Source organism: Lynx rufus, unplaced genomic scaffold, assembly GCF_022079265.1.
Source record: "Lynx rufus isolate CCGP_SWC_20201006 ecotype Redwood Valley unplaced genomic scaffold, mLynRuf1.p SCAF_5, whole genome shotgun sequence".
Lineage (NCBI taxonomy): Eukaryota > Metazoa > Chordata > Mammalia > Carnivora > Felidae > Lynx > Lynx rufus.
Genome location: NW_025814867.1, coordinates 5,555,090 through 5,574,256, shown reverse-complemented (window position 1 = coordinate 5,574,256; position 19,167 = coordinate 5,555,090). Strand labels below are relative to the sequence as shown.

General features: G+C 50.6%; 1 protein-coding gene across 1 annotated transcript in view; it reads right to left on the bottom strand.

Annotated features, from left to right (window-relative positions):
• ITGA9 (integrin subunit alpha 9) overlaps nt 1-19,167 on the bottom strand; it is a 345,722-nt gene that overhangs the window by 315,330 nt on the left and 11,225 nt on the right. The window contains exons 2-4 of the mRNA XM_047099700.1: nt 12,357-12,484; nt 10,752-10,858; nt 976-1,099 (exon numbers count right to left, since the gene is read on the bottom strand). Coding sequence (XP_046955656.1) covers nt 976-1,099; nt 10,752-10,858; nt 12,357-12,484 — 359 coding nt within the window. The remainder of the gene's footprint in view (nt 1-975; nt 1,100-10,751; nt 10,859-12,356; nt 12,485-19,167) is intronic.

Genomic DNA, 19,167 nt, shown 5'->3' with positions numbered 1-19,167 from the left:
TCAGAATCATTTTTGGTGGCCGCAGATTTGAAACCTGGGAAACCCCAGGGAGACCCAGAGGAAACGTGAACAGAGGCTGGTGGAGACTTGGGTCCAAACAAATAAATTAGGGGGAATATAACCAGCACAGCACTTAAAAAGGAAACGAGTTCTATCTCACTCGGAACTAAGCAAAGAAAACCTGATACACAAGCTATAAAACTGATGAAAAGGAGAGTGTTTCCTGAACCCTTCAAGCTCAAGTTCAACTGAGCTAAATAACGATCAGCTCAAAAAGCATTGTTTTAAGAAATAATAATAACAACAGTGATGATGATGAGCAGCTCATGGTCCAGTGCCCAGGTGTTTGGAGGTTTTAAGCAGGGAGCCTGAGAAATACACTTCCTTCCAAGATCCCAGGTGCCCCTTGGCAAGGTCTGAAAACTGCCACGCGGTGCGCAGACCAGATGGGAAGGAAGGTCAGCCGTGGGATGTCACGGAATGACTGAATCCTGAGTCTCCTCTTCTCCCTGCCTCAGCACGTTTGTCCGTGGAGCTGTCTCCGGAGCATTAGGATCCTTTGGGAGCTGGGACTGTGGAGACTCTCTGGGCCAACTTCTGAATTTTCAGGCGAGGACACTGAGGTCCAGAGAGAGAAAGTACGTTTCCCAAGGCTGCACAGCATGTGGCAGTGCCTCTGCCTGATGGCTTGGCTGAGGCTCAGTGAATCTCGGTCTGAGACTTCACATAGCTCTGTAAGCACCGTGGACTCTGGGCCAGAGATGGGCCGGGCTGGGCAGGGCCTGGAACCATGGCCCCCTTGTCACCCCATTCCCTGGGTGGGGCCGTGGGTGCCAAGAGGCCAATCAGGGACCCAGTGCTGCCTCTGGTCAGAATTTGGGAAGCTGAGGGGAATGGAGATGATGGGTGTGGCTTTGGGTACCTTGGGGGTGGAGATCTGGCATGGGGATGGGGGTGAGAATCAGCAGCTCTCACCTTCATAGCAGGGGATCAGCGTCCTGCCTTTGGCCTGGAGGTTGGACGGGATGATGTAACAGAAGCCATGGGGCAGGATGTGGTCTGTTTCATAGTAGATGTTCTTCCAGCGGTGGGCACAGGCCTAAAGGACAGAGAGGGGGGTCAGAGCAGGAAAGTCAGCCCCAGCAGGTCCCAAAGCAGAACCCAGGCAACACCTGGTGGTTGTGTGGGAGGAGAGGGCCAGAAAGCCACCCTCCCTCCTGTCCCGCCAGAGCTTGGCACCAGCTGTTTGGGGCATCGGCAACCTACGTGAGCGAACTCCAGGAAGCTACTAGGAAAAGAGAGGAAACAAATACGTAAACTAACGAGGACTGTACCTAGTACTGAGCACCGGGAAGGAAAGGCCGGAGTTATGGGACAGAGACTCTGGAGGTGGGAAGGATGGAGGTCAGGGAGACAGGAGAGCAAACCAGCCACGCTGAGGGTGCAGGACAGTGTTCCAGGAGAGGGGTCACTGGGTGCAGAGGAAGCCCCTGCGAAAGGCTTGAAGGTTCGAGGGAAAGGAAGGTGGGTGGGTCTGGACTGTGGTGGGAGGGAAGAGGTCAGAGAGGGGATGGGGCCAGCCCACGGGGGTCTTGCAGACCGTGGGGACTATTACCTTCGTGGACGTGCAAGGGAAGCCGACAGTCTCACACAGGTGAGTGGCATGACCTGGTTTACAGTTTAGAGAGAGAACGTAGCCACGGTGTGGAGCCCGCAGGCGGGCAAGAGTGGAAGTGAACGTCCAACGGACGCTGGGCTGGGGGGAGCAGCAGGAACGCGGGAGGGGCGCGTCCTTCCCCACCCACCACAGAAGTCCCCCACTCGGACACACCTGCCCGCTCCAGTTACATGTGTGCGCGTGACCTCACACATCCCAGCACCCACAAGTTTGGTTAGGGGCCGACCCGCTTCCCGCGAGGGCGGGCACTCTGCCCAGCCTGTTTCTCATGGACACACACTCACTTCTGCTCCCGGTCCACTCTGGCCTACAAATGTATTTTCCTAAAATATTGCATTCTAAAATAATCAGAGCTTTTGCTTGTTTGTTTAAAGTTTATTTATTTTGAGTGTGAGAGAGACTAGGGGAGGAACAGAGAGAGAGAGAGAGAGAATATCCCAAGCAGGCTCTGAACTGCCAGTGTGGAGCCCAAGGTGGGGTTCAATCTCACAACCATGAGATTACGACCTGAGCCAAGATCGAGAGTCGGACGCTCAACTGACTGAGCCGTCAAATATTTTGGCGTCCCAGAACAATCAGACCTTTTAACTTCTTGGTCTCTTTCCTTCGAATGCACAACAGGTCACAACGTTCAGCATCTACAGGGCCCACATTTGCCTTCTTCTGCAATGCTAGAGGGAGGCCAGAGGCGTCTTTGGAATTCCTATTTTCCACACAGGAAGCCCAAGTGTCAGCGTGGCTCCCTTAAGTCTCAGAGCCAGCAAGTGCTGCCTACCTCGGGGGAACCCACCGCTTCAGGGTCCTCCTTGTCTCACTAGAAAACCTTGTCCATTTTCCATTTGAAAGTTCCCATTCCAGGGGCGCCTGGGTGGCGCAGTCGGTTAAGCGTCCGACTTCAGCCAGGTCACGATCTCGCGGTCCGTGAGTTCGAGCCCCGCGTCGGGCTCTGGGCTGATGGCTCAGAGCCTGGAGCCTGTTTCCGATTCTGTGTCTCCCTCTCTCTCTGCCCCTCCCCCGTTCATGCTCTGTCTCTCTCTGTCCCAAAAATAAATAAACGTTGAAAAAAAAAAATTAAAAAAAAAAAAAAAAGAAAGTTCCCATTCCGGCCATCCCTATCAAGATAACACCAGCATTCTTCACAGAGCTAGAACACATAATCCTACAATTTGTATGGAACCACAAAAGACCCCGAATAGCCAAAGCGATCTTGAAAAAGAAAGCCAAAGCTGGAGGCATCACAATCCCCGACTTCAAGCTGTATTACAAAGCTGCAATCATCAAGGCAGTATGGTACTGGCACAAAAACAGACATCTGGGTCAATGGAACAGAATAGAGAACCGGAAATGGACCCACAAACGTATGGCCAACTAATCTTTGACAAAGCAGGAAAGAATAACCAATGTTACAAAGACAGTCTCTTCAGCAAGTGGTGCTGGGAAAACTGGACAGCGACATGCAGAAGAATGAACCTGGACCACTTTCTTACACCAGACACAAAAATAAACTCAAAATGGATCAAAGACCTAAATGTAAGATAAGAAGCCATCAAAATCCTAGAGGAGAAAGCAGACAAAAACCTCTTTGACCTCAGCCCCAGCAACTTCTTATTTAACATGTCTCCGGAAGCAAGGGAAACAAAAGCAAAAATGAACTATTGGGACCTCATCAACATAAAAATCTTCTGCACGATGAAGGAAACAATCAGCAAAACTAAAAGGCAACCTACAGAATGGGAGAAGATATTTGCAAATGACAGATCAGATAAAAGGTTAGGATCCAAAATCTATAAAGAACCTATCAAACTCAACACCCAAAAAACAAATAATCCAGTGAAGAAATGGGCAAAAGACATAAATAGACACTTCTCCAAAGAAGACATCCAGATCGCAAACAGACCCATGAAAAAATGCTCAACATCACTCATCATCAGGGAAATGCAAATCAAAACCAAATGAGATACCACCTCACACCTGTCAGAATGGCTAACATTAACAACTCAGGCAACAACAGATGTTGGCGAGGATGTGGAGAAAGAGGATGTCTTTTGCACTGCTGGTGGGAATGCAAACTGGTGCAGCCACTCTGGAAAACAGTATGGAGGTTCCTCAAAAAATTAAAAATAGAACAACCTACGACCCAGCAATTGCAGTACTAGGCATTTATCCAAGGGATACAGGTGTGCAGTTTTTCAAAGGGGTACGCGCACCCCAGTGTTTATAGCAGCATTATTGACAATAGCCAAAGTATGGAAAGAGCCCAAATGCCCATCGACAGATGAATGGATAAAGAACATGTGGTATATGTATACAATGGAGTATTACTTGCCAATAAGAAAGAAAGAAATCTCGCCATTTGCAACTACGTGGATGGAACTAGAGGGTATTATTCTAAGTGAATTTAGTCAGTCAGAGAAAGACAAATATCACATGACTTCACTGATATGAGGAATTTAAGAGACAAACAGATGAACATAAGGGAAGGGAAGCAAAAATAATATAAAAACAGGAAGGGGCACAACACATAAGAGACTCTTAAATATGGAGAACAAACTGAGGGTTGCTGGGGGGGGGGGGGGTGGTGGGAGGGGGGATGGGCTAAATGGGTAAGGGGTGTTAAGGAATCTACTCCTGAAATCATTGTTGCGCTATATGCTAATGTGGATGTAAATTAAAAAATTAATAATTTTTTTTTAAAGTTCCCATTCCTGCCTGAGGAGCAGTCAAACCCACCCCGAGGGAGATCTAGTAGCTGTTGTTACTGGCCTACCCAGAGGTCCCAACACCCCTGAGATAACCATTCTGGGGTCGAATGAAATACCCAGGTCACCAAGGGAGAGAGGGGCCTCTTTGGGGCTTGGTCATCCCTCAGATCATCTTCTGATGAAAATCACTGCCTGCCAGCCTCTCTGCTCTTCATTCCTTCAAATCCACCGCCCGCAGGACCCTTGAAGACAAGGCCACTCACCGCCCAAGGGCAAAACTACCGGAGTGTGAATCTGCCCACACATTGGTGCTTGCCCTGTGAGATTAAACTACACAGGAAAACTCTTGTTGTTCCTTATACTGCAAACCACCTTCATTCCTCCCCACTTGATACAGTTTTGTGCCGACAGCATAGTTTCTCAAGGACCTGTGCAAATCTATCGCAAAGCACATAATCACTCCACTTCACCAAATAGTTGATTTCTTAAATTTTTAGCTCTGACTCAGTTCTGATGGCTTGCAAACTTGAATCACTTATCTGGTTGGCTGGTAAATTACTTCCAGTTTAGCTTATAGATTCAGCAAAGCCCTTGGCTTCTAGGGCTTACCATGTTTTATTGGACTTCTGGGCTGGAGGGACCGTACAAAGGGGCGGGTATTTATCATGGGGCATGCTGACTCTTCTAAGGAAGGACATTCTGCATTTAATGTCTAGTTTACTGTCTCCTCATTTGTTTTTGTTTTATTTTTTTAAGTGCCATAAATTGTTTAAGGAGTGATCTTGGAGAATTCCTAGAAAATCCAAATATTGCATTTCACAGTAAACTAAACTAAAATTCAGGCATACTGTGAGGTCAGAGATCAAAGTGTCAAAGGCAGTATGCATGTAGGGAAACAAAGAAGACTGTTTCTGAATATAAATTACAGAAAGAAAAGATTGTTTAGCCTTGATTATCATTATATATACACACACATGTCAATCTGACCCCTACATTAAAAAAAATTCCTAGGGACTGTCTCCAAAGGATTACTAACCCCATCCATCTCTCCAAATGAGTTCTGCCATGAGGGAGGAAGGGGGCAGAGCAGGGAAGAACAGGAAAAGAAGCGCATTCTCTAGAAACAACAAGACTAATCAAACTCAGATTCCAAATTATCTAAAAAGGGGAAGATGGTCTCACATTACCTCAAACCTTAGAATTTGACATCTTTCAAGTTATGAGGATTGTTTTTTACTACCCCCCCCCAAAAAAATAAAAAGGAGAAAATGAGCAATTTATTACAAAGGTCTTTTTTGTTGTATGGAAACAGCACGTCCTTCTGGGGGAGGGGGTGGGAGGATCCTGGGCCTCTCCCGATGGCTCAGCCACAAAGACACGTAGGTCCCCACCCCACCCTCTTACACAGATGGCCAGAGCTGTTACCACGCCTCAGGTCCACCCTGCACAGCCAGGGCCAGGCCCCAGGCCACCGAGAACACCCCACCCGGCAAGGAAGTCCCCCCACCCCCCAGCCCTGCTCCAAGGGCTCCAAGGGAGGAGGGAGTAGCCTGGGAGGCCCAGGGAAGGGGCTTCTGGAATGCTGGGAACGTCCTTCTGAGACTGCCGACCCAATGACAATTCATCGAAGTGAACACAAATCATCTGTGTACTTTCCTCCGTATGTGTTATGGCACATTAGACGTTCTCTAGCCATCACCACCAGGAAACACGGCAATGGAAGTAAACGCAACACCGTATGCCGCGGCTTTGAAAGAAGTGGACAGATGAGAAGTCGTGAGCAGACAGGGGCCTCCCTGATGTTTAGGAAGGACGAGGCATAGAGCCCAGAACGCCGCTGCCACGAGGAATAATCTGGATGCTTCAATTATTTGTTGTCTGAGCCTTGGAGACTAATGACAAGCAGAAGACATCAGACTTGAACATCCTGAGGTGCCCTCCCAAATCCAAGAAAAGGGCCCGGGCCTATGCGGAGTTGCCTGGGTGGCCGTGGCGACAAAGACTGCTTCTTCTCTATTTCTTAAACGGTCGTCTGCACACGGGGGAGCAGGCAGACAGCGTGGGAAGGGCCCTGCCCCTAATCCCGATGCTGTGTTTGCATCTGGTATCATCTGGATGGAAAACAGGAAGGCACCACGACACCTATGAGCCCAGACTGCAGGCACTAAGCCAAAGTCAGCCCACCAGAGCTGGTTGCCGGGTTCAGGGCTCAGAAAACGTCATTTGTCGATGAGACACTTGACACCCTGTCGCGGCTTTCAAATTCTCCATCTGTTCTATACTTGGAAGTCAGCACCTGGTGCCATTTTCAAAAAAAAACTCACCCCACCTCCCCCTCTTCAAAGCCACCATGGAATCCAATATTACGTTCCATGGGGACACAGGTCCCACGCTCACACCCCAGGTACCTCCTGAGTGCTCAAAGTGTGTTCGAATAACACCCATCTTCCTGTGTTTAATTTTAAAACAAATGCCTGCCTAGCAGAAAGCCTTGACAGGTAGATCTGACACCTTAAAGAAAAAGCAAATGGATACGAGGCCTCCAAAATGTAAATATGGATGAAGTCACCACTCCTTGTACCTTGTCACCTATCATTTCTAGGGCTGTTTTATAGCATTTTGCCTCATGCTTCTATCAACCACTCAGCCACCAAGAAGAGATGGCAACTGATTTGCTTTCTAATTGTTTTAATAGTGACGCTCTGCCCTTCCGTTATTCAAACATACTTTTAGATACCCCTCCTTAGAGAGACCATATCTAGGCACTGATAACTGACAGCGAAAAGGGTGAAAAAAATGCGGTCTCTCCCCAGGCAGCTTCCATAAAAAAGGAGACATACGCGCAAGATAAACTACACTTACAAAGGTCACAACATAATGCTGAGTTCCGAACGACACACAAGATGCTAGGCTTACTCTAGAAAGCGCAGTCACCAATGACAGGCCTCAAGGAGGAAGCAGAGTCTCAACTGGGAGGACGGAGGGGGCTGGGAACAGAGGAGACTCAGGACAAGCCTTTCCTAGCAAGACGCCACAGGTGCAAAAAGCCACCGGGACAACTCAACAACAACAAACAACCCAACTTAAAGATGGGCAAAGGAGTCAAACAGACATTTCTCCAAAGAGGACATACAAATAGCCAGGAAGCACGTGAAAAGATGCTCGGTATCACCAGTTCCTAGGGAAATTCAAATCAAACCCACCATGAGATACCATCTTGCACCCATCAGGATGGCCACGCTTAAAGAAAAGAAGAAAAAAAGAAAAAACCTGTCGGCAACGATGTGGAGAAACTGGAACCCTTCTCTTGTGCACTGTTGGTGAGAATGTAAAATGGTGCGGCCGCTGTGGGAAAACAGGGTGGCGGTGCCTCCAAAAAATTAAAAATAGAATTTCCATAGGGTTTGGTGATGCCACGTCTGGACAGCTATACAAAAACACTGAAAACAGGATCTTGAAGAGATCATCGCACACCTGTGGTCATAGCAACATTGTTCACAACAACCAGGCCACCCAAACATCCATCAGTGGACAGAATAGTATTCGGCCCTAGAAAAAAGAAATATTGTCACATGCTACAACACAGATGAAACTTGAGGACATCGTGCCAAGCGAAATAAGCCGACGGCAAGATAAATACTGCATGATTCCACTCATGTTGTTATCGAAAGCAGTTCAACTCTTAGAAACAGAAGGATGGTGGTTGCCAGAGACTGGGGGGGGAGAGGGATGGGGGTAAGCGTTCAATGCAGAGTTTGTTTTACAAGGTGAAGAAGTTGAGAGGTCTGTAGCCCAACAATGTGCACACCGGTAACACTACTGTGCTGCTCGTTTAAAAACGGGTAAGATGGTAAATTTTAGGTTGTGTCTTTGACCACAGTGAAAAAAACAAAGCCACGAGGAAAACGGATGCTGTTGGGTGCCCTCTTTCCCCAGCACCCACAGGCTGGCTTATCGAATGAAGCCGGGCTCGTGTAAGACGTGAGGAAAACAGCTCTGCGTGCGATGAACGAGAACTGGGTTATCACGGCAGACTACCCTGTCGTGGCACCATCACCCTGAGCCCCAGCTCCGCCTTCTCAGCTTCCTTTGCTAACTCATCCCCACGATCCTCACTGCCGTTCATGTCCCCAGAGGTGGCCCCTTCCTCTGATTGGCAGTGACACAGAACTCTCTGGAAATAAGCTCTTGGCTGCACAGAGCTCATCTTTCTGTGGGAGGAAGAAACGTTTTCACAGGAGCAACCTCTGGCTCTAGGCTCCACGCGCCCTGCAGCTTCGTGTGGGGTGTCTCCACCAGACCGCCACCGCCTCTGTGCTGAGTCTTGACCTCAGGCCACCCTGATTTATAGATGGATCAGCTTCTTCCCTCCTTTCTAGAGGATGGCGGACAACATTCCAGCCGTCCTGGGGCCGAGTTGTCCGGTCAGGGTCAGGCCACTACGTCTGGAGGCCTGGAGATGGTCCAGGGCAGTGTGCAAACTGGACACAGAGACAGAGGGGCTGGGGGCCCTGCGCAGACCGACAGCGGTTCCAGTAGGAAGGTCCCTCCACACTGGTGACAGCATCCAGCCGCTTCTTCCCTCCCCCAAGGGGCCGACCAGGGGCAGATGCTAACTTTGTGGTGAGAAGGCAGGCCGAATTCACACAAATAGCCTCTTCCATGGAGAAGTTTAACACAAAAGCGGGCTCCTCAGGCAGGGAAGGAAACATTTTGCCTAGATCCTGAAGGAAAACCTGTTTCTCCTGGGATAAAATATAAATATATAAAACCCTCAACCTTACAGCACGTGGCCCGGAGGAAGGCCTCAATGAATGGCAGCTGGTAGTGTTTTCCCTCCTTGATCTTCTGCTTTTATGAGAAAACGCTTCACACAGCTTCCAAGAAAAGCCAATGAAAAGAAAAGGCCTATGAAGTCAGAATGCTGGTTCTCTCAGTGGAGAGGGGCGTAGGGGAACACTCTGGCCTTAGCTACGGGGAAGCAGGAGCATGTGTATGAAAAGGCCACCAAGCCGTCCGCATCAAGTTGCGTGCGTCGGTATGTAGGGTCATACCTCCACAGGAAAGAGTAAAAGAAAAAGGAAGAAGTGGACAAAACTTCTGAGGCAGTTACAAACGCCTGTCTCATGGAGTCCAGTAAAAGTCTCTGTGGCGACGGAAGGGTTTCCTCTGTGCGCTGTCCGACACAGTAGCCAGTAGCCACATGCTGTTACTGATCACTTGAAATGTGGCTAGTACAGAGGACTGAATTCTTGATTAGATTGGCTTAAAATGCACGGACTCCACGTGGCTGGCAACTACCTCACTGGACGGCGTAGCTCTCGAAAAGCCTCCAGGACAAAGACTTTTCTTTGCATCTCCTCAACGCACCTAACGGACCTGAGAAGGCCACATGCACTTTGGAAGCCAAATATAGTTGACCCTTGAACGACAGTGGGGGTTAGGGGCACCGACCCTCTCATGCAGTTGAAAATCTGCATATAACTTTTGACTCCCCAACAACGTCACGAATAGTTGACCTATTCGTTGACCTAACAGTTGACCAAGAACATCAAAGGAGGTTAACACAGATTTCGTGTCTTTTACATACTACTCTCTTCTTACAATAAACTAAAGGAAAGAAAACATTAAGAAAATCACACGGAACAGAAAATACACTTAGAGTGCTGTAAACAATCCACGAATAAGTGGACCCATGCAGTCCCAACCCGTGTTGTTCAAAGGTCAACTGTAGAGCGCCAAAAATAACATGGGTTTCCTAACGTGTATTACTATGTAGGAATAAATAGGAATACACAGAAGTTCTGATACACAGAAGTTAATCTCAGAAGTATTCTGAGTGAAAGAAGTCTTACACAAAAGAGCACACAGGTAGCTTTCCATTTATTCGAAGATCTAGAAAAATCGAAAGGAATCCATGGTAGTACTGATCATAAGAGCGGTTGCCTTGGGGTGGGAGGAACTGACTCGTAAGGAACATAAGAGAACTTTCTGGGATGACAGAGATAGTCCATGAGTCGATGGGGGTCAGGGCGTCACACAGGAGTGTACCTTTGTCAAAAATAAAACTACAATCTTAAGTTCTGTGCATTTTATGCTCACTATACCTCAACTTAAAAGACACACATTCACAAAAATACTTATGCAACAAACACGATCACGTTTCAACAGCCATATCTCCGCACCCCGGGACGGGCACTGAACATCTGACAGATGAAAAAAAAATAAAAAGATCAGTCATCTGTTCAAGCAGTAGTCCAGAACGGGCAACAACCTCAAGGCCATGCCCCTGTCACCGTGCCGCCCAGCCTTCCTAAGGCATCTAGAAGTCATTCACCCTCAGAGTGCCGCCCCCTCCCCACGGCACTTACCAGCACGCGGCCATCAGCCTTGGGCTGCCGGGCCAGGCTCACCCCCATCCACTCGTCATCCCTGTCTTCCCGGCAGGTCTTTCCACACGACATGCCCCGATTCTTCCCTGGATGAAAAAGAGAAAAGCCAGACTTGCTTTGAGAAATGATGTTCCGTTGGCTGCTTTTTCAAAGGGTGGTCTACAGTCCAAATGCTGGTCACCTGCCAGTGAGGAAATAAGGAACTTGGAACAAAATGGAAATCAACTCCAGCGCGATGCATGCCGTCTGACTCAGCCAATACTTTTTTCATCGCAAGACTTCCTCGAGGAGGGAAGTGGTGCAGTGATTTACGTTCTGAAGCTAGCTCCTTCATCTGTTACGTACCAGTAATAAGCAGTTTGCAAACCGGACCTTTTGAGCAGCACTAAAGAACACAATGGCACGATGGACAGCTCTCCTTTTCAGCTAACGAATATCATGACAATTCTTCATTAAAAAAAAAAAAATTAGAAGCTCTAGATGGGAAAGAACTTTGGAGAAAGTGAGGACACGAAGGGATTATAATGAAATAGCTCTCACTATGTACAGATATATGTGTCACCTCTATTATCTCATTTGTCCTTCTCAAGGTAGTCAGGTAAGGTAGGTATCTTAGTCCTGACTTTACAGGCAAGGAAACTGAGGCCAAAGAGGCTGCGGGACTTTCGCAGTAAGTCCCAACTAGTAACTAGCAGAGCTAGGCTCTGAACCCAGGCAGAGTCACCTGATTCCAAAGATGATGGATCATGTATTTTCCACTGGACTACAAGGTGAGCTTTGAAGTCTATCACATCTTTCCTTACTTAAAATATAAAACCTGCGATAAATTTTAATGGCCTCCCCCTTCATGCACAGCATGAAATCTTAACACTTTACTCCAGCCTACTGGGCCCTGTGTGAGCCAGCCCCAGCCCACCCTGCCAACCCCCTCCACTTTCGCTCCCGCCCACCACTCCAGTTGCACTGCCCTCACTCGGAGCTTTAAAATGGCATATGCTTCCCTCTGCTTGGATGTTCTGCCTCCCATACCTGCCCGGCTAACTACCGTGAATCCTTCCAATCAGGTGTAGATCAACTACCCACCTCCCCTCTGGTATTCTTGCACTCAACTACTCATTTTAATGTCTCTTGGCCCACTAATTTGTAAGGTCGAGGGTGGCAAGATCTTTGTTTTGTTCACCAGTATGTCTCAGTGATTAATGACTAACAGGTACCTAGCATATGATGGATGGATGGATGGATGGATGGATGGAAGGGAGGGGAGGGAGGAAGAGAGGGAGGGAAGGAGGGAGGGAGGAATGAAGGAGGGAGGGAGGGAGGAAGGAAGGAAGAGAGGAAGACAGGAAGGAAGGGAGGAAGAAGGGAGGGAGGGAGGGAGGAAGGAGGAAGGGAGGGAAGGAGAGAGGGAGGGAAGGAGAGAGGGAGGGAGGGAGGGAGGAAGAAGGGAGGAAGAAAGGAAGGAAGGGAGGAGGAAGGGAAGGAGGAAGGAAGGGAGAGGAGATGAATGATCAGGCCACCCTGAGAAGAAAAAGGGAGTGGGAGGGCACAGAACCCATTTCCACCTTGGCAGTGATATCCACCCACCTCGAGCCATGTCTAATTCGGTGCATCTCCGGTCAGGGTTGGTGTGGACGCGGCACTTAAACACAGCCCCGGGGGACTTCACTGAAGTGCTGTACTTGGACTCTGCCTTTGGTGCGCCCACAAGGACCCTGTACATCAAGAAGAAAGGACATTCTGTCACAACCCAGTACCGGCAAAGAGGAGGCCAATGCTTAAATCCTCACCCAGTGGTGGGTGGGCTGCCTGAATGCTCTAGGGGGCCCAAGGGGGAAGGCCTCCAACAGTGAGCCTGTTAGATTTTCTCCAGGCACATTACTTTTAAATGTTTATTTATTTTGAGAGAGAGAGAAAGAGAGAGAGAGAGAGAGAGAAAACGAGCATGAGTGGGGGAGGGGCAGAGGGAGAGAGAGAATCCCAAGTAGGCTCCACACTGACAGCACAGAGCCCGACACAGGACTCGATCTCATGAACTGTGAGATCGTGGCCTGAGCCAAAATCAAGAGTCAGAGGCTTAACCAACCGAGCCACCCAAGCACCCCTCTCCAGGCACATTTAAAGCTTAAGACTGGCTGGGAACACATCCAAGCAAAGAGTTCCTATCCACAATCTACGAAGAACTCCTATAAATCAGAAAAAAAAAAAAAAATACAGACCAATAGAATAGTGGGCCAGATACTTGACGAAAGGAGATAACCAAATGGCGAATGAACATAGACAAGATCTTCAACTGCATTAGTTGTCAGAGAAACCCAAGTGAGAGGCCACTTCACACCTACTAGAAGGCGAAACCGAAAGGGCCGAAAATGCCAAGTGCTGGCCAACCACAGCTCCGCAGGTAAATCTCACAAATACAACACCGGGCAAAAGACAGGAGGGCCAACGGGTACTCACTGAGACCACTTATCTGAAGTTCGGAGCAGGTGAAATTTAACTGGTGCTAGAGGTCATGCTATGGGTTACTTCTGGAGAGGAGCAAGGGGGCTGGTGTAGCTAGGGAGAGGGGGCTTTCCAGGGGTGCTTATCATGTTCTATTTCCAACCTGAGTAGTGTCTACCCAGATTTATGATAATTCATTGAATTGCATATATATGACATGGGTACTTTCCTGGATGTGTGGGATGCTTTAGTAAAAAAAAAAAAAATAAAAAGCAGGAAATTTAGAGATGCCATTTCTCTTCTGTGCCCCCCTCTTCCCCTCCCCCCCCACAAAACATACGTACTTAGGGGGCAATAGGAAAGGAACAGCAGGAGTGTCGAATTATAAACCACATCCTCTGTCCCAAGGCAAACCAGAGATAGAATAGTTCACATGTGAATAAGGGCAAGAAGGAAGCTCTACATCCTTTATCTTGAACCGGAAACTGCCGGGGTCAGTGGGGTGGGGGAGGATGGCCCCTGCAGGGCCCCTCCCCACTGGAGGAAAAGAACAAGCCATGCTAAGAAGACAGACGAGACATATTCAGGGCTGTGTGGACGTAGGACATCGGGTGGGGGGGGGGGCAGGACTAGCAACAAGCTCCCTACAGATGTCACAGAAACGATTCTGCCCCGCATTTGTATGCACTGCTTCCAGAGTGATCAAGAGCAGTGTTTATTTATTTTTATTTAAAAAAATTTTTTTAATGTTTATTTTTTTAATTTTTGAGACAGAGACAGACAGAGCATGAACGGGGGAGGGGCAGAGAGAGAGGGAGACACAGAACCGGAAGCAGGCTCCAGGCTCCGAGCCGTCAGCCCAGAGCCCGACGCGGGGCTCGAACTCACGGACCGCGAGATCGTGACCTGGCTGAAGTCGTACGCTTAACCGACTGCGCCACCCAGGTGCCCCAAGAGGGAGACTTTTTAAAAAATACTTTATTTATTTTTTTTTTTAATTTTTTTTTCAACGTTTTTTATTTTTTTGGGGACAGAGAGAGACAGAGCATGAACGGGGGAGGGGCAGAGAGAGAGGGAGACACAGAACCGGAAGCAGGCTCCAGGCTCCGAGCCGTCAGCCCAGAGCCCGACGCGGGGCTCGAACTCACGGACCGCGAGATCGTGACCTGGCTGAAGTCGGACGCTTAACCGACTGCGCCACCCAGGTGCCCCAAGAGGGAGACTTTTTAAAAAATACTTTATTTTTTTTTTAATTTTTTTTTCAACGTTTTTTATTTTTTTGGGGACAGAGAGAGACAGAGCATGAACGGGGGAGGGGCAGAGAGAGAGGGAGACACAGAACCGGAAGCAGGCTCCAGGCTCCGAGCCATCAGCCCAGAGCCCGACGCGGGGCTCGAACTCACGGACCGCGAGATCATGACCTGAGCCGAAGTCGGCCACTTAACCGACTGAGCCACTCAGGCGCCCCAAGAGCAGTGTTTAGAATACTAGGCGGCACCAATCAGGCAGGGTGTGCTGAGCCACAAGCCATTTGGAAGAGGACTTGTAAGGTGAGACCCTGAACAAGACCTACACCGATGTCCAAAGAGCAGAAAATTCCAAGCCACTGCTCAATGAGAATATGACCTGCTCCTTACGTCTAGCAGCCTAGAAAGGAGATGCCGTTCACCTGGAAAGGTTCCAGGCACATCGTGAAGTGTGCTGTGCCCCCTACCCTGCGACAGAAAGCGTTATCCCTCATGTGTCTGTGGAAAAGCAGCCTAGCAGAGGTTGGAATGACCCCAGAGAGCCTCCCTGGAGATGTGGCCCAGGCTCCCCTCACTTTGTCCTGAAAGCCACCTTCACCTTGGGGTCATGATATCCACCCCTACCCTGGCAGCAGAGTGACGGTGTTCCCTCCCCAGCACCCCAGCTGAAAGGAGTGGAGGTCTATACATCAGATAACAAAAGTCTGGAACCTTCAGATGGACCCTCAGCAAAGGCTGGACACCCATACTAATCCGGCCCAGAGACACGGTATCAGGTTCACGGGAAGGGACGTGGGTCCTGTCTTTGTAGGCTCCACAGTCAACGTGGGGCTCGAACTCACGACCCTGAGATCTAGAGTCGCACGCTCTACTGACTGAGCCGGCAAGAATGTGGGTCCTGTCTTAATTCCCAGCGCCCTGAGCCCAATCCCTCAACGCCCACACATTGACGACACAAAGGGTCACCAAGGATCTCTGGGGACACACGGAGCCAGGAAGACCCACCCTCACCGGAGCATTTCCTGCCAGGTGGTCTTGAGAGTTGGTCCTCGATTCCAGGCGGGGGGCGGGGGTGAGAGGAACAGATCCCCGAGCTTCCCCAGGGCCCCTCAGCAGCACCCCGGGAAGCTCGCCGGCTGCTCCCTGCTCCTGCAGCCTCCCCACGGGGGGCCCCAGCTGCAGAATCCCCAGGCAGAAGCAGGGCTGCACCCCCAGCCTCCAGAAATCTCAGCGAGCACTTTCCCTCGCAGGGCGGGCGGCTGGGCCGGCTCCTGGCGGCTCCAGCTCAAACGCAGGATGACACATAAAACGCAACCCGGCGAGAAGAAAGCCACATTAAGGGACCGGCTTCCCCCCTGGCTTCTGGGGCTGAGCCTCAGAGCCACCGGGGCCAGCAGAGGGTTGCTCGAGATAAGGCCCGTTATGTTTTCACAGGTGAGAAGAATTAGCAGTTTGACGGGTCTAAACTGCCGAACCGTCCTCCGCCTTTCCACGTGTCAGGTCGTAGAAGCCTGGGAACATAAAACGCCTCCTGCGCTCGAAAACCCCAGCGGGACAGGGCTGGGCCCACAAGTGCCCACAAACTCCAAATTTACGTTAGCTCGGCGAATAAATGCCACTTGCAATTCACTTTATTAAAAACCACGAAAATTAGACAAAGGGGAGAAGTATTCACACAGCGAGGAAGGGAAACGGCTGCAAGGAACAAGCTGTTTCTCCACCGCATCCCCCAAAACGGCCCTGGGACCCGGGTCCCGTCAGAGAGTGCCACTGGGCCGAAGTCACAGACCCGGGGTCACGGGTTATCCCGGGAAGGAAGGGACCCCGGAGAGCCGAAATCCCAGGCGCTGGTGCTTCCAGCCCAGAGCGGAGCCTGAGAGGGGCAAGGTTCGTATCCGAGTCTAAGGTGGAGAAAGGATCCACTGGATGGGCTTTTTCCCCTTCCAAACCCACGGTACTCAGCCGTTCTAGCGATGGCTGATCGAGCACTGATAACAACCCTTTGGTTCCAAGTCCCCGCCAGCCGGTCGGACGAGAAGGTTTTTCCAAGTCCTTTGCAATGGGAAACGAAGCAGGAGATAAGGGGGCGTGTGCACACACACATGCGCTCCCGGGGGCGGCGCGGTGGAGCCCCGGCTTGTATCTCTGTGTTTACAGAACGCTGTGGCTTCCTCCCCAGCCTGGCGTTGCTCTGGGGCAGCTCTGGGGCTGCTTTCCCAGCGGCAAGACCGCTGCCGTAGGCCAGCCCATGAGCCGGTCTCTTCTGAAGTCAGTTCAGCTGGCTGGCTGCCAGGCCCATCCCGAGAGACAGAGCGTGCGACCGCCCAGAGTTCAGGACAAGCCACCGCACAGACGCCATCCGCCTCTTCTCGTCTGTTATTCTCTGCGTTATAAAGAGACGGCCTGTCACTTCCCAGAGCCCCCACAATCTTCCCTGGTACCTTCGACACCACCCTGAGATGGCTCCTTCCTTTGCACGGTTGCCACAGGACAGGGCCCAGGTGCCCACGCCAACAGGCTCCCATCAACAAGCCATCAGGCCGATTCTCACCCTTGCTTGCTACTTCACGTGTGGTCCTCAGACCAGCAGCAGGGAAAGCAGGGGAAATGCCCGGGAGCTTGATGGAAAAGCAGGACCTCAGGCCTCAGCCCCCCAAATCAGAACGCGCGTCTTACCCGGCCCTCCCGGCGATGCGGAGGCTAACACGCTACACAACCCCCTCCGTGGACGACAAACAATCGCGCTCCATCTGCAGCCAGTACGAACGGATGACTCTTGAGAAAGGAACCCTGCTCCTATCCCATCCCTAAAGATGCGCTCAAACTTCAAGGACATTTTAGACTCCTCTCCTTAACTCGTTACTTTAGATTTCTAATGATGAGGACAATCAGGGTGTATCAGGCACTTGGAGGGCGCAGGATCTGGGCTAGTCAGGTATAGCGCGCACCCCAGCGGTCGAGCGCACCGCCCACCCCCCTATTCTGCCCACCCCACGTCAGCCAGAAAGGAGGAAAAGGGACCCAGAAAGCGCAGGGCGACCAGTCTGCAGCCAACCACCACAGTGTGATCTTGCCCAAGAAAAGCCCTCACGAGGCTCTTTGGGTGGTTCCCGGGTTAACACTTTGATTTGGAGCTTCTGTCGTGCCAAAGAACAGGGGTTTAAAATAGAAAGAAGCCCTTTCTCCTCCCCACCAGGCTGAATGTCAATCACGTCCTTGCTTTTCTAAAACGCGTATGTGGCTGGTACAGTGATGCCCAGAGGTTTGCTTTTTTTTTTTTTTTAAGAAGAAATCATCAACACCTATCTTTTTTTTTTTTTTATTTTAGAGAGGGAGAGAGCATGAGCGGGGGCGGGGCAGAGAGAGAGAGGGAGAGAGGAAGAATCCCAGGCAGGCTCCACCCCCAACGCAGAGCCTGACACGGGGCTGAATCCCACGACCCTGGGGTCATAACCTGAGCCGAAATCAAGAGTCGGACACTCAGCTGACTGAGCCACGCGGGCGCCCCAGATTTGCCTCTCTTAATGAGTAGTTCACACACCTGTCTGGAAATGTGGGCCCATCTGTCCACCTGCCAACACGGGTTATGCTCACGGGTTGTCTGATTTCTTGCTCAAGGCAACCCTGTCGGGCAGCTTCCCATGTGCGCTTTACTCAGAGATGAGGTTACGCTGCTGGTAAGCTGGGATTTAAACCCGGGGCATCCGTGGCCAGTCCTCCAAACTCCGCCTCTCCAACACAGCCACCCCCCTGGTTCTGAAGCCCTCCCTCGCATCACCGGAGCAGACGGCAGGTAAACTCCCTGGCCAGCGGGCAACAGAAGAGGACCGAGCTGCCTCCCTGGGGAAGGCTCCCTCCCTACCCACAAAGACCTCAGCAGTGATTCCCCGGGGCGAAATCACAGCCGGGAGGACAACTGGGAATGGAAAACCTTAAATGCATTAGGTTTGCGCTCACGCATTTGAAGCCAAAGCCAAAGCTTCCCCAGAGACACGTGTCAGTGACAGGCGTGGAATCCGTTCATTGCGTGTCCCACAGGACCACCCAAGGAATCCCTCCCCGTCCCTTACTGGGCAAAAAACAGCTGAGATCTGAACACACAGGGGGCTGTTTGGGGCCAGGGAGCCACCTCTGACCGCACGGAACCCTTCCCCCCCCCCCCCCGAGAGAGGAGACTCTGGGGCCAGTGCTTGCCATCTGGAGCTGGGGACCCGAAAGGCTTCGGAAGCTCCTCTTTTTATGTTTGGAGAAACTGAGGCTCCAGCTCAAAACACTGGATACTAACTGCTTTTCAGGGGGTTGAAACTAATAGTTCCACTAGAATTCTAGGCTTTGAGGGCAAATTACTCAGGGTGGTAATTTGGCAAGAAGCACAGGGTTCAAGTTCTGCCTCAACCGCTGATAAGCTATGTGACCTCAGGCAAGTTTCTTAACTACTCCGGGCCTCGGTCTTCTTCCTCTGTAAAATGGGAAAAAATAAAAATATACCTAGTAAGGGTGCTTGCGAGGTGGAAGACAATGTTTATAAAGTACCTGGCACAAAAGGGGTGCCTGGGTGGCTCAGCCGGTTAAGCGTCCGACTTCGGCTCAGGCCATGATCTCGCGGTCTGTGTGTTCGAGCCCTATGTCGGGCTCTGTGCTGACCGCTCGGAGCCTGGAGCCTGCTTCACATTCTGTGTCTCCCTCTCTCTCTGCCCCTCCCCCACTCG